The sequence below is a fragment of the Lissotriton vulgaris genome, chromosome 2_1, assembly GCF_964263255.1.
Source record: "Lissotriton vulgaris chromosome 2_1, aLisVul1.2, whole genome shotgun sequence".
NCBI lineage: Eukaryota > Metazoa > Chordata > Amphibia > Caudata > Salamandridae > Lissotriton > Lissotriton vulgaris.
In genome coordinates, this window is record NC_141687.1 from 1776819135 (window position 1) to 1776831794 (window position 12660).

Sequence of the window (12660 nt, forward strand, 5' to 3'; positions counted from 1 at the left end):
AAATGACCCTTCGGAAATTACAGATCGTGCAAAACTGTGCAGCCTGTACCCTGCTACAGATTCCACGCTCCCAGTCAGCCAGACCTGCTCTGAAGAGTCTTCACTGGCTGCCAGTGAGGCAGAGAGTAGCATTCAAGGCGTTATGCTTGGCACATCATGCCTTTTGGAAAACAGGCCCACCCATCAACAACGACCTTGTAATCCCCTATCACCCAAACAGGAATCTTAGGTCGATGGAAGCTTTCCTTGCTGTTGTACCCAGAGTGAAGAGAGCCAGGTCGGGTGGCAGGCTGTTCTCTCTAAACGCGGCCAAACGCTGGAACGCCCTTCCCCTCTCACTCCGATCGAATTCTAATCTGCTTTCATTCCGGAAAAACTTGAAGACTCTATTATTTGCTGAATCCTTCGTGTCTTAACTCTTCCGTTCCTGGTTACTCCGCCTCAGCACAACTCAGCGCTTGGACGCCCCTGGGCAGCAATCGCGCTCAATAAATTTATTTTCATTTCATTTCATTTCATTTCATTTCATTCATTTCATTTCATTTCATTTCATTTTCTGTTCCTATTCCTAAGTGCCCATTATCTTACACGTTAACCGCACCGTTAGTTCTACGCTGGTTTCCTACTTCAGTACCAACCATTATTGCTCCGCCCACCCTTAGATGTCACTTTAAACGTTGATTCAACATCCCACGGTATTCAAAAAACTATGCCCCACCGTAAGTGTACCAAAAGATTATTGTTTAACAACTAAAACATTCTCCAAGTATGTGTTCCTCATATTTTGAAAACATGATGTACACCAATGTTATTCCATTGTCTCTCTTGTGACGTTTTTTTCTCTTCAAGTTTCAAAAATAGTCCAACGGGTGCTCCTTGTCCACTTGGGCCGAAAGTCTTTAATTGCACTGTATGAATGACATGGTGCACACCTTTCCTTTGCATGTATTTCTCATTTATTCCTCCATATTCACTTCCATTTGCGTGCTCCCCGGAATGCGTGGACAGCCCAAAACCACACTGTTTACTTGAAATGCTCAGTATAGGAGCGGCATACCGCCTCTCTTGTGATTTGCGCAGAAAGCAGAAAGCAGAAAGCAGAAAGCAGAAAGGAATGATTCATTTTTGATTACGTTGATAAAATAAACGAACTTGGAAGAAAAATACATCTGTTCATTGGCATTTGTGTAATGCTAGTAAAACATAGCTGTGCGTCCGGTAAGGGGCGGTATGCCGCTCCTATACAAGAGAGACAATGGAATAACATTGGTTTACATCATGTTTTCAAAATATGAGGAACGCATACTTGGAGAATGTTTTAGTTGTTAAACAATAATCTTTTAGTACACTTACGGTGGGGCATAGTTTTTTGAATATCGTGGGATGTTGAATCAACGTTTGAAGTGACATCTAAGGGTGGGCGGAGCAATAATGGTTGGTACTGAAGTAGGAAACCAGCGTAGGACTAACGGTGCGGTTAACGTGTAAGATAATAGGCACTTAGGAATGAGGGAATGGTGCATTGTGGGCCAGGTAGTCAGGTACTGAGGTGGGAGGGAGAGAGTGAACTGAGGGTGACGTGACGAGTGAACGTTTAATTGTTAACAGGTGAGAGAGAAGGGCGAGCGGAGTATAACAAGGTAGATGCAACACATTTTAACGGTTAGTCAAACTAGGTTGGAGGCAAGAGGCACAGAACAGATGACGGCGCGAATGGTGTGAAAGGTATGACACTAATAGAAATAGCGATCTAGTTTTTTAACGTTGGAATTTTTGAACTATGTGATAATAGAGGTAACATAGGATAAGGTACTGCCCAGAGGGATCAGGGGAGAGGTTCACCTCATGAATGCCAGGGACAACATTAGAGGAGATGCATAAGGGAAAAATTGCTTTGAAGGCACTGGCACTTACACATAGGAGTAGGATTGTTTATGCTTAATAGCGGGAAAACGTTGATTTGGGGAGGACGGGGAGTCAGATGTGTAAATAACATGATGAAAGATATTGGGTAAAACGAGCTTCTAAAATGATATGTTTTTAATTTTAGATAATCAAACCCCTGACGAAGGGTCGAAGAATGACCCGAAATGCATTGGGTAAATGAAACTGATGATTGTGCATCACATTTACGCACGCCCTCGGGGTGCAGGATAAAGCTATGATAAGCAATGCTGTACCTTTTGGAATTGTGGTGAAGTGGTAAGCGCCTCTCTTGTGATTTGCGCAGAAAGCAGAAAGGAATGATTCATTTTTGATTACGTTGATAAAATAAACGAACTTGGAAGAAAAATACATCTGTTCATTGGCATTTGTGTAATGCTAGTAAAACATAGCTGTGCGTCCTGTAAGGGGCGGTATGCCGCTCCTATACAGAGCATTTCAAGTAAACAGTGTGGTTTTGGGCTGTCCACGCATTCCGGGGAGCAGGCAAATGGAAGTGAATACGGAGGAATAAATGAGAAATACATGCAAAGGAAAGGTGTGCACCATGTCATTCATACAGTGCAATTAAAGACTATCGGCCCAAGTGGACAAGGAGCACCCGTTGGACTATTTTTGAAACTTGAAGAGAAAAAAAACGTCTCAAGAGAGACAATGGAATAACATTGGTTTACATCATGTTTTCAAAATATGAGGAACACATACTTGGAGAATGTTTTAGTTGTTAAACAATAATCTTTTGGTACACTTACGGTGGGGCATAGTTTTTTGAATATCGTGGGATGTTGAATCAACGTTTGAAGTGACATCTAAGGGTGGGCGGAGCAATAATGGTTGGTACTGAAGTAGGAAACCAGCGTAGAACTAACGGTGCGGTTAACGTGTAAGATGATAGGCACTTAGGAATGAGGGAATGGTGCATTGTGGGCCAGGTAGTCAGGTACTGAGGTGGGAGGGAGAGAGAGAACTGAGGGTGACGTGACGAGTGAACGTTTAATTGTTAACAGGTGAGAGAGAAGGGCGGGCGGAGTATAACAAGGTAGATGCAACACATTTTAACGGTTAGTCAAACTAGGTTGGAGGCAAGAGGCACAGGACAGATGACGGCGCGAATAGTGTGAAAGGTATGACACTAATAGAAATAGCGATCTAGTTTTTAACGTTGGAATTTTTGAACTATGTGATAATAGAGGTAACATAGGATAAGGTACTGCCCAGAGGGATCAGGGGAGAGGTTCACGTCATGAATGCCAGGGACAACATTAGAGGAGATGCATAAGGGAAAAATTGCTTTGAAGGCACTGGCACTTACACATAGGAGTAGCATTGTTTATGCTTAATAGCGGGAAAACGTTGATTTGGGGAGGACGGGGAGTCAGATGTGTAAATAACATGATGAAAGATATTGGGTAAAACGAGCTTCTAAAATGATATGTTTTTAATTTTAGATAATCAAACCCCTGACGAAGGGTCGAAGAATGACCCGAAATGCATTGGGTAAATGAAACTGATGATTGTGCATCACATTTACGCACGCCCTCGGGGTGCAGGATAAAGCTATGATAAGCAATGCTGTACCTTTTGGAATTGTGGTGAAGTGGTAAGCGCCTCTCTTGTGATTTGCGCAGAAAGCAGAAAGGAATGATTCATTTTTGATTACGTTGATAAAATAAACGAACTTGGAAGAAAAATACATCTGTTCATTGGCATTTGTGTAATGCTAGTAAAACATAGCTGTGCGTCCTGTAAGGGGCGGTATGCCGCTCCTATACAGAGCATTTCAAGTAAACAGTGTGGTTTTGGGCTGTCCACGCATTCCGGGGAGCAGGCAAATGGAAGTGAATACGGAGGAATAAATGAGAAATACATGCAAAGGAAAGGTGTGCACCATGTCATTCATACAGTGCAATTAAAGACTATCGGCCCAAGTGGACAAGGAGCACCCGTTGGACTATTTTTGAAACTTGAAGAGAAAAAAAACGTCTCAAGAGAGACAATGGAATAACATTGGTTTACATCATGTTTTCAAAATATGAGGAACACATACTTGGAGAATGTTTTAGTTGTTAAACAATAATCTTTTGGTACACTTACGGTGGGGCATAGTTTTTTGAATATCGTGGGATGTTGAATCAACGTTTGAAGTGACATCTAAGGGTGGGCGGAGCAATAATGGTTGGTACTGAAGTAGGAAACCAGCGTAGAACTAACGGTGCGGTTAACGTGTAAGATGATAGGCACTTAGGAATGAGGGAATGGTGCATTGTGGGCCAGGTAGTCAGGTACTGAGGTGGGAGGGAGAGAGAGAACTGAGGGTGACGTGACGAGTGAACGTTTAATTGTTAACAGGTGAGAGAGAAGGGCGGGCGGAGTATAACAAGGTAGATGCAACACATTTTAACGGTTAGTCAAACTAGGTTGGAGGCAAGAGGCACAGGACAGATGACGGCGCGAATAGTGTGAAAGGTATGACACTAATAGAAATAGCGATCTAGTTTTTAACGTTGGAATTTTTGAACTATGTGATAATAGAGGTAACATAGGATAAGGTACTGCCCAGAGGGATCAGGGGAGAGGTTCACGTCATGAATGCCAGGGACAACATTAGAGGAGATGCATAAGGGAAAAATTGCTTTGAAGGCACTGGCACTTACACATAGGAGTAGCATTGTTTATGCTTAATAGCGGGAAAACGTTGATTTGGGGAGGACAGGGAGCACAGATGTGTAAATAACATGATGAAACATATTGGGTAAAACGAGCTTCTAAAATGATGTGTTTTTAATTTTAGATAATCAAACCCCTGACGAAGGGTCGAAGAATGACCCGAAATGCATTGGGTAAATGAAACTGATGATTGTGGATCAAATTTACGCACGCCCTCGGGGTGCAGGATAAAGCTATGATAAGCAATGCTGTACCTTTTAGAATTGTGGTGAAGTTGTAAGCGCCTCTCTTGTGATTTGAGCAGAAAGCAGAAAGGAATGATTCATTTTTGATTACGTTGATAAAATAAATGAACTTGGAAGAAAAATACATCTGTTCATTGGCATTTGTGTAATGCTAGTAAAACACAGCTGTGCGTCCAGTGAGGGGCGGTATGCCGCTCCTATACAGAGCATCTACTAGGGACTCCCAATGCATTTGGATAGGCCCACTAGAGACTCACCCGGTTTTAATAGATCAACTAGGAGCCCGAATAAAGTTTTTTCCACCCACTAGTTAAGTACTTTATAATACACTCCACTCCACTACACCACTGCACTACACATAGCTCCTCACGATTAGTGCTCCTACATCTCATCGCAAGTCGTAGCACGTCTCAGCCCAGAGCGGGTTGAGATGACCCCAGTGAAGCATGTCACTGTGGGGAAACCTCGGTGAGTGAGTGGACTCAAGAAACGAAAGCTTTACTTCCTTAAGATTCTCCAGCTCATACTGATTGAGAATCTACATCCCAGCGAGGTTCCTATTCGGTCATACCGGATTTATAGGTTCCTGATCAGAGCCTCAGGGACAGAAAAGGCTCCAACTATCTTGAACCAGCCCCTGGACCCAGCCTGAGTGAGTCCTAACCCCTCAAGTAGTGCCTCTCCAGTCCTGGACCCTTGACGGTGGTGTTAAAGTAGCAACACTCTCAACCAATAACCCATTTCTCACCATTATATAAAACACTATTCATGAGAGTCTCAGCCATAACTGGAGAAATCAGAGCACTTACATTTCTGAAAATAGATATGCTCCCTGTACTGTACATCCATGCTAATTTTTGGTTTAAAGGTCAAATGTGTTCATCTCTCCTTCAAAATATAAGACATTTAGGGCCAGATGTAGGAGCCCTAATACCGGTCGGAAACGGCCGATTTTGGCCGTTTCCGACCGGTATTAGGGTTTCCAGATGTAGGGCATGCATTTACAGAATCGGTATTTTACCGATTCTGTATTTACCGCTTCGGTAAAATTACTGAATCGGTAAATACAGACTCGGTAAAATACCGATTCTGTAAATGCAGATGTAGCTGGCACATGTCAGAGTGCCACAGGGCTTTAAGAATCGGTATTTTACCACCCAATCCTATTGGGTGGTAAAATACCGAATACAGGTGTGCATGCACATGTCTGTGTGCCACATGGGCATGTCTGTGTGCCACATGGCACATGTGCCTGAATTCAGGGTGCTAGAGGGTTTCAAAGTGACACCCCCTGCGCCCTTGCAAAAATTGGTATTTACCGAATTGGTAAATACCGATTCGGTAATGACCATTGATTCCTATGGGCTGCAATGCCCATTGGAATCAATGGGCTTTACCGATTCGGTATTTACAGAATCGGTAAATACCGAATCTTAACGATTCGGTATTTACCAAATCTGAAATACCTACATTTCCCCCCTTCTAATTTACCACTTCTTAAAGACCGATTAGGTATGATTCGGTATTTTAGATGTGGTAATTTAGAATTACCTACATCGGGCCCTTAGTGATCTAGATATCATGTATGAGAGGCTACAATTCATAACTTATTCTTATTTCACTTGTTTAAGAGCCAGTTTAATTGGAACAGCATAAATGAATATATATGATTGTATCTGATCATTGAGATCACTGTTTGCTTGTTTGAGTCTTGCAAAGACTCATGAGTCGAAAGCTAGTTACAAGTACAAGCATGTTTCTTAGTTTGATTTTGCAAATGTTGGAAACTGGTAACTGACTACATTATACCATAATATGTGCAAAGTATGCATTTTAATACCCAACTATAAAACAATAGTAACAATGCTGGAGTCTGTGACTTACCTTCACAAGGCCAGAAACCATTAGATGGACACCTCTGGGATCTTGACCTTCATTGCATATCATATCTCCGTAGTCAAAAAACAAAATTTTTGCTTTGCTCTGTAATCACAAAAGGCATACTTTTTTAACATAAGATCATTTAGATTAAACCAGTGAAGCAGCTTTACTTTCAAAGATAGACCATAATCCACACCTTTTATCGAGCAATTTACATAAATAACATCAAAAAGCCTTTGATAATTCGGAGCACTCATTTTATCCCTCATTTAGTTTTTTGGTCTTTGCAATGAAAATTAAAGCAGGAACCTGGGATAGACAGGGAATCAAAAGCTGTCCAGGTAAATGTTGTCAGTCGTGCTCCTGTATGTAACACAGTGATCTAGTTGGACGACTACAAGAGGGGCTTTTGGGAGGTTATCCCCAAGAAAATTTGGTAAACAATGGCAAAAATGCTGTTTTCTATATCACATTTTCCATTATATATTCTAATACCTAGGGCTGGAAGTACTAAAAAGGGTCCCTAAGGACTGCAGCAAGAATTTTGCCATCCCAAGGGATCCCGTACCAAACCCATTCAAGACTGTCATTGCAGGTACAGACCCAAAAGTGAAAACACAACATATATCCCCGTGTGCCATGTCCCCATACCCTGCATCTCGTGTTTGTAAGTCACCCCTACAGCAGGCCTTAACCCCTCCCAGGCTCATGACGAGTTCAGCTTGTCATGAGCCACGGTTCCTGTGTGCTCATACGGCCGTTAGAACGCTCACACGCGGGCTAATTCCCCTGCTGTGCTGAACGTTCTATTAAAACGGGTGTGGCTGTGACGAGCTCAGCTGGTCATGAGCACATGAGAACCGTGACCCATGACGAGCTGAGCTCATCATGAGCACCGGGGCGCTCTGTGTGGCCCCCGCCACCCAGCACAGTGGGCAAATCAGCCCCTTCAGTTAAGGGGTTAAAGCCCTAAGGCAGGGTGCCTTATGTTACATGTGAGGGCAGAGCTGCCTGAGCAGATATGACCCTGTGATGGTCAGTTTCATTGCGACCAGTGCAAGTGATCAGGGAAGCGTTTTTAAAACATGTGCTGGACACTGGTGAAAATGAGTTCTTCAGCTGCATGATGGCTTCACTGAAAAGAGGGATATTTAGTATAAAATATCTCATAATAAAAAACCCACACTGAAGCCAGTGTGGGAGTTAGTGATACATGCACCAAGAGGGCACCTTAGAGATGCCCTATGAAAACCTACCAGCCCCTAATGCTGATGATTGACTTCTGTCAGCCTGCTACCAAAGACGAGTGTCTGACCCCAAGGGTGTGAAGGTGTTTGCTGTTGGGAGGCCAGAAACCAGGCTTCCTTGGGCATGGGGTGTTTTCACCGCCTCTCACACGATAACCTGCAGATTACCAATCCAAGGCAAAGGAGCTTCAAGTACCTAATGCCTTTGGTGTGCAAATCTGCTTTCTCTCACTTGAGGAGCATATCCCCTTTGTTCAGAACCATCTGGCATGTGGACAGGCTGGAAAATGATCTAGTCAGATAGGCGTGTCCACCCTTAGGCTAATGCCACCCCTAAGGTGAGCTACCTTCGGTGGCAGTGACTTTTCAAAGTTAGCCATATTGGTGAGGGCAAAATCGGGAATTCCTGGACAGGGTTATGACCACATTCCCCAGTAAGTGGTACCATTGGCTACTACCCTATACTCGCCTAACACCCCCAAATTTAGTATTTAGGGGAATTCTGCACCAGTAAATCAAATCCTGCTGACCAAAAGGACGTAAGAGTCGTGGAAAGTAAGAACTGTTGAAGAAGCAACTGATTTGGCACCATCCCTGCTGGCCTCTCTGTTGCCCACGATTGTGTCAAAGTGAAATCAGCCTGTAAGCTGCTATGTCTCCAAAAGCCAAGGACTGCCATCACTTCAGCCATGACTCAGGAACTCCCGTGGCCCAGCAGAGCTGCTTCCCTGCATCCTAAAGAGACATGAAAAGACTACGGACTTACCAAAACCCAATATCAAAAATACAACTGCACCCATGCCACCTAGCCTGAGCTGAAGAGGGCCAATGATGCCAGTATGGTCCCCCATCCCTCCAGAGACAAAGCTTACCCTGAACTTGCCCACTCTGGACTTTTAGCCTCCTGCAGCCTCCACTTGCAGGCCCCCTCTACAGTGAGTGCTCCCGGTTACGAAATGCGATGGCTAAAGAGACCTATGCACCTGTCGCCCCTGGCCTGTCCAGGAGAGGACCAAAGGCATCCCCACGTCCCAAGCATCATGACAGCTAAGCCCCCCCCCTTGTAGCTCTTAACAACTGGCTTCCCAGTCCAAGCCTGCAGCCTCTTTTCAACCAGACTGATCCCCGAAGGACAACATGGGTACCCGACACTGAAAAGTACCTCATAACCCAGCCGCCCCAGCGTCGCCTGAGGTGACGTGTTGGTGCTGCATTGGGTCATGCAACATACTCATCATAAGGCCAGGAGTCTGGTCTCATAAGTTGCTGTACTGTACCTAAATGCCATGCCTGTTTTTCCTCCCATAAGATAATATTGAAGCTTCTGAAAAATACACTAAGTATTGACTTTTTAAATGCCCAAGTATTCCTCTTGAAAAATGTCATTTCCTGGTGGTATTGATTCTGGGGCCTAAACATGTATACAGATATGTGCTATTTTTATAAATTGGTGGGGATCTCCTTATAGAGTTGTGTGCATCTTTTATTGACTTTTGCGTCTATTTGCAGAGGTCTAACACTTCTCTCTGAGAGGCCTATGACTTCTTGACCACACTAACCCCTAGAACAGCAACTTGGGACTGCTAGAGGAAGCCCCTGTCCACTGATAAGGGAATACCTGGACTCTTTACACGGTATACCTTTTTTTGTATACCATTTGAAGAGTCAGTATACAACAACCAGAATACAACAATCTTTATTTGGCTCTTCAATGACTCCCTCATTATCGTCCTTAACAGTGCCTCTCATCTCGCTGTAGTCTCCATCATGTCTTTAATTTGTTTTATAGTGCCTCCAATACCAGTGTAGGGTGTCGGGGCATGTTACATCACACACACACACATACCATACAGAGGCAATGAATCTTACGTCTGTAAATCATTGTCTAGAAAATGTTACATAAGAAAAAGGGTAATAAAAGGTGTAGGATTGATGTCATCCATACTGGTAAGCGCTTGGTCTGGAAAAGCACAAACTTGGGATTCAGAACATACCACAGTTTTTTCGGGTTGTCTTTACTAATAAGAGTTCATTTCTACCTGAACAAACATCATAACAACATAACTTTCTAACCTGTGCCATGCAGTTTGCATGCAGCTGTTTGATAGTAGTTAATAGCTCACTATACTAGATTGAGGTTGTAATTTATGAACTAGACAGTAGCAAATGGATCTCTGTGACAACAGCAATAACCCACTCAGCTATGAACATAAAAACTGTTTTGTGATCTCATGGTGCATGATCTTTGCATCAGGCATATTAACCCTCTGCCCTGCTTTAGCTAGGTCAAAACCGCAACTAGCAAAAACTCTGATCTCTCTCCAGAATGTATATTAATCACTACAGTTATCTTGACACATTAAAATTGCTGTATATACAAGAAACTCTTGCAGCAGGTGCTTTACAAACTGCTGCAAAACCCGGCCCCAGTAACAAAACTGTCCCCCCACCCTTCCAGCCTTCCAGCCTCCCACGCACCTGATAACAAGTTTATGTAATGTGTGCACTAATGTTACACATATATTTGTATATAGTTCTTAGCCATGCTTATACATGATTTTTGAAAAGATTTACTGAATATTACATGTAATGTGAATTTAATGCGCTAACACTTATAGTCATTTGTTTAAAAGTCCACACGCACAATAAATGTGCACCATTTAGTTAATGTTGTAGCCTTATCCTGACTAGGACAGAAATTTCATTGTGCTTCATAAATGATGTTTATTATTTTCTGCTAATGTGACATTTCTTACAGGTACTCACATGAACTGTTAGTTTGAGATTAGATATATAACTGAACTAGAGATAGAGGCAAGAACTGAGAAGATCTTGACGAAAGAACATGAGGAACCACAGCATCAACTAAAAGTCCTATTCAGTATTGTTGCAATCTAACCTGTGCGTGAAAAGGAGATGTCGTTCCCAAGTCTAGAGTGAGACTTTCCCCCAATTTTTCAGTTTTCAACATGAGAAATGGATAGAACAATGGACCCCTGATGATGTGTGAAAAGGGGGTGTTACATAGAAGACTGTCAGTTATAAGTTAGTGTTCAACCACTTAGAGAGGCAGATGCCCTTTAGATCTTTACAGATGCATTCCTGAGCCCTTCAGGTTCCCTTATCACAGAGTCCTTCGAACTCTGAGAGGTTTAGAGTAGACCTCAAAGCCTACCTTTGATTATTTTCTAAGCATGGTTTAGGCTTCCACTTATTTCCTGACCCAAAAATTACTCTTGACCAAGCTTTTGAAACACTGACACCTTTCCTCACTTATTATGTCCATGCCTATACCTTATGGAAAGTTCTGATTTGGAAACTTTTTAGATTTTAAGAACCATCCTTTTACCTGGAACTCTTCCAAAGGTGATGCATACACAATAAAACTTGTGACACTTTTCTGAGTACCAGATATTGCTATTGATCTTTTGTATTGCTGTGCCTGTATTGCTTGTCTGCCTTATATTAGTCAGCCTTAGTTTTTTCCTTTGGTTGGGACTACCTGCAGCTATTTTCTATTTCTATACCATGGTTTTAAGAGTTGTGTATTTGAACTTGATTTTGAATTTGTAATAAACCTTCTTAACTCTAACTACCGATTCCTGGTCCTCATTTTGTACCCAAATGAGTGGCACTGTTAATTAAATTTGATTGACGTCTATGTTAACTCCCATCACCTCCCAGTTGGACAAATGGTTCATAGGAAGACCAATGCAAAGCAAGTGGGCCCAGAAAAAGATGGATCAAATCTGGTATCACATGGGAAGGTTTTCCACTAACATGAGGAAGTTAGGGTGTCCTTTCTACAAATTGCCCAAGCCTTGACCGAACTCCAAAAAGCCCATGATTCGGTCGGAGGTTTGATGGAGTTCTACTAGTTTGGAAATTACTTACAGAAGTGGAGGAGTGTGAGTATGAATAGGGTTGCGCATTGTAATTGCTTATGCTTAGAGTGTGGTACTGTGCAGTAGTTGTGTGGTGTTCTGTGAAAATGATTTAAGTTGATGTTCTAATGTGGCGCTTAACACAAAAAAGCTGAAGTGCTTACCGGGGCAGCCATGGCCTAAGATCCTGGGATATATACCTGCATGATAGGAGTTTCAGTGTAGAAGACACTGGGTGTAGTTGTCTGCTGTGTTTTGGTACTAATAGTGAGACGCCATTAACAGCATTATTGAGATAAGGACTACATCTTTGTGTGATTGTGAGATGTGGTTGGTATAGTTGATCTCAGTGCACCGGGAATAACTATCAATCCAAGTGAGCACTCGCTGATCGATGTTTCACTTGGAGTGAATGTCAGGATGGGTCAGATAGCATTGTTCCAAATTGTCGTTTGTGTGTATGAAGATCCTATTTAGTTGTTGAAATTGTTTGCTTTGTTTTGGGCAAACTGCTTAGAGAAAGCACTTGTGGAGATTGTGAAGGAAGGTGAGCTGCTGCATGGAGAGGGACTGACATCACAGTATGCTGCGCTGGTATAGGCCAGTTGGTATAAAGCCATGCTGGTATTGGTTTAATACGTCAAAAGAAGCCATGCTGGGATTGGTTGTAGTCGCTGAACAGAGAATTGTGGGTGAAAATCATTTCCTGGTTTGAACAAAAAGTCATTTTTGAATATTGTATATCTTGATTGAAAATAAAATTATTGAAAGCATTACAAAGCCTAATGAATG

At 42.6% G+C, this 12660-nt stretch overlaps 1 protein-coding gene across 1 annotated transcript in view; it reads right to left on the reverse strand.

The window, feature by feature from the left end:
• The window catches only part of LOC147733269 (sperm-specific sodium:proton exchanger-like), a 7973824-nt gene that overhangs the window by 777936 nt on the left and 7183228 nt on the right, over positions 1-12660 (reverse strand). The window contains exon 21 of the mRNA XM_086956195.1: positions 6741-6839. Within this exon, the coding sequence (XP_086812321.1) occupies positions 6741-6839 (99 nt within the window). The remainder of the gene's footprint in view (positions 1-6740; positions 6840-12660) is intronic.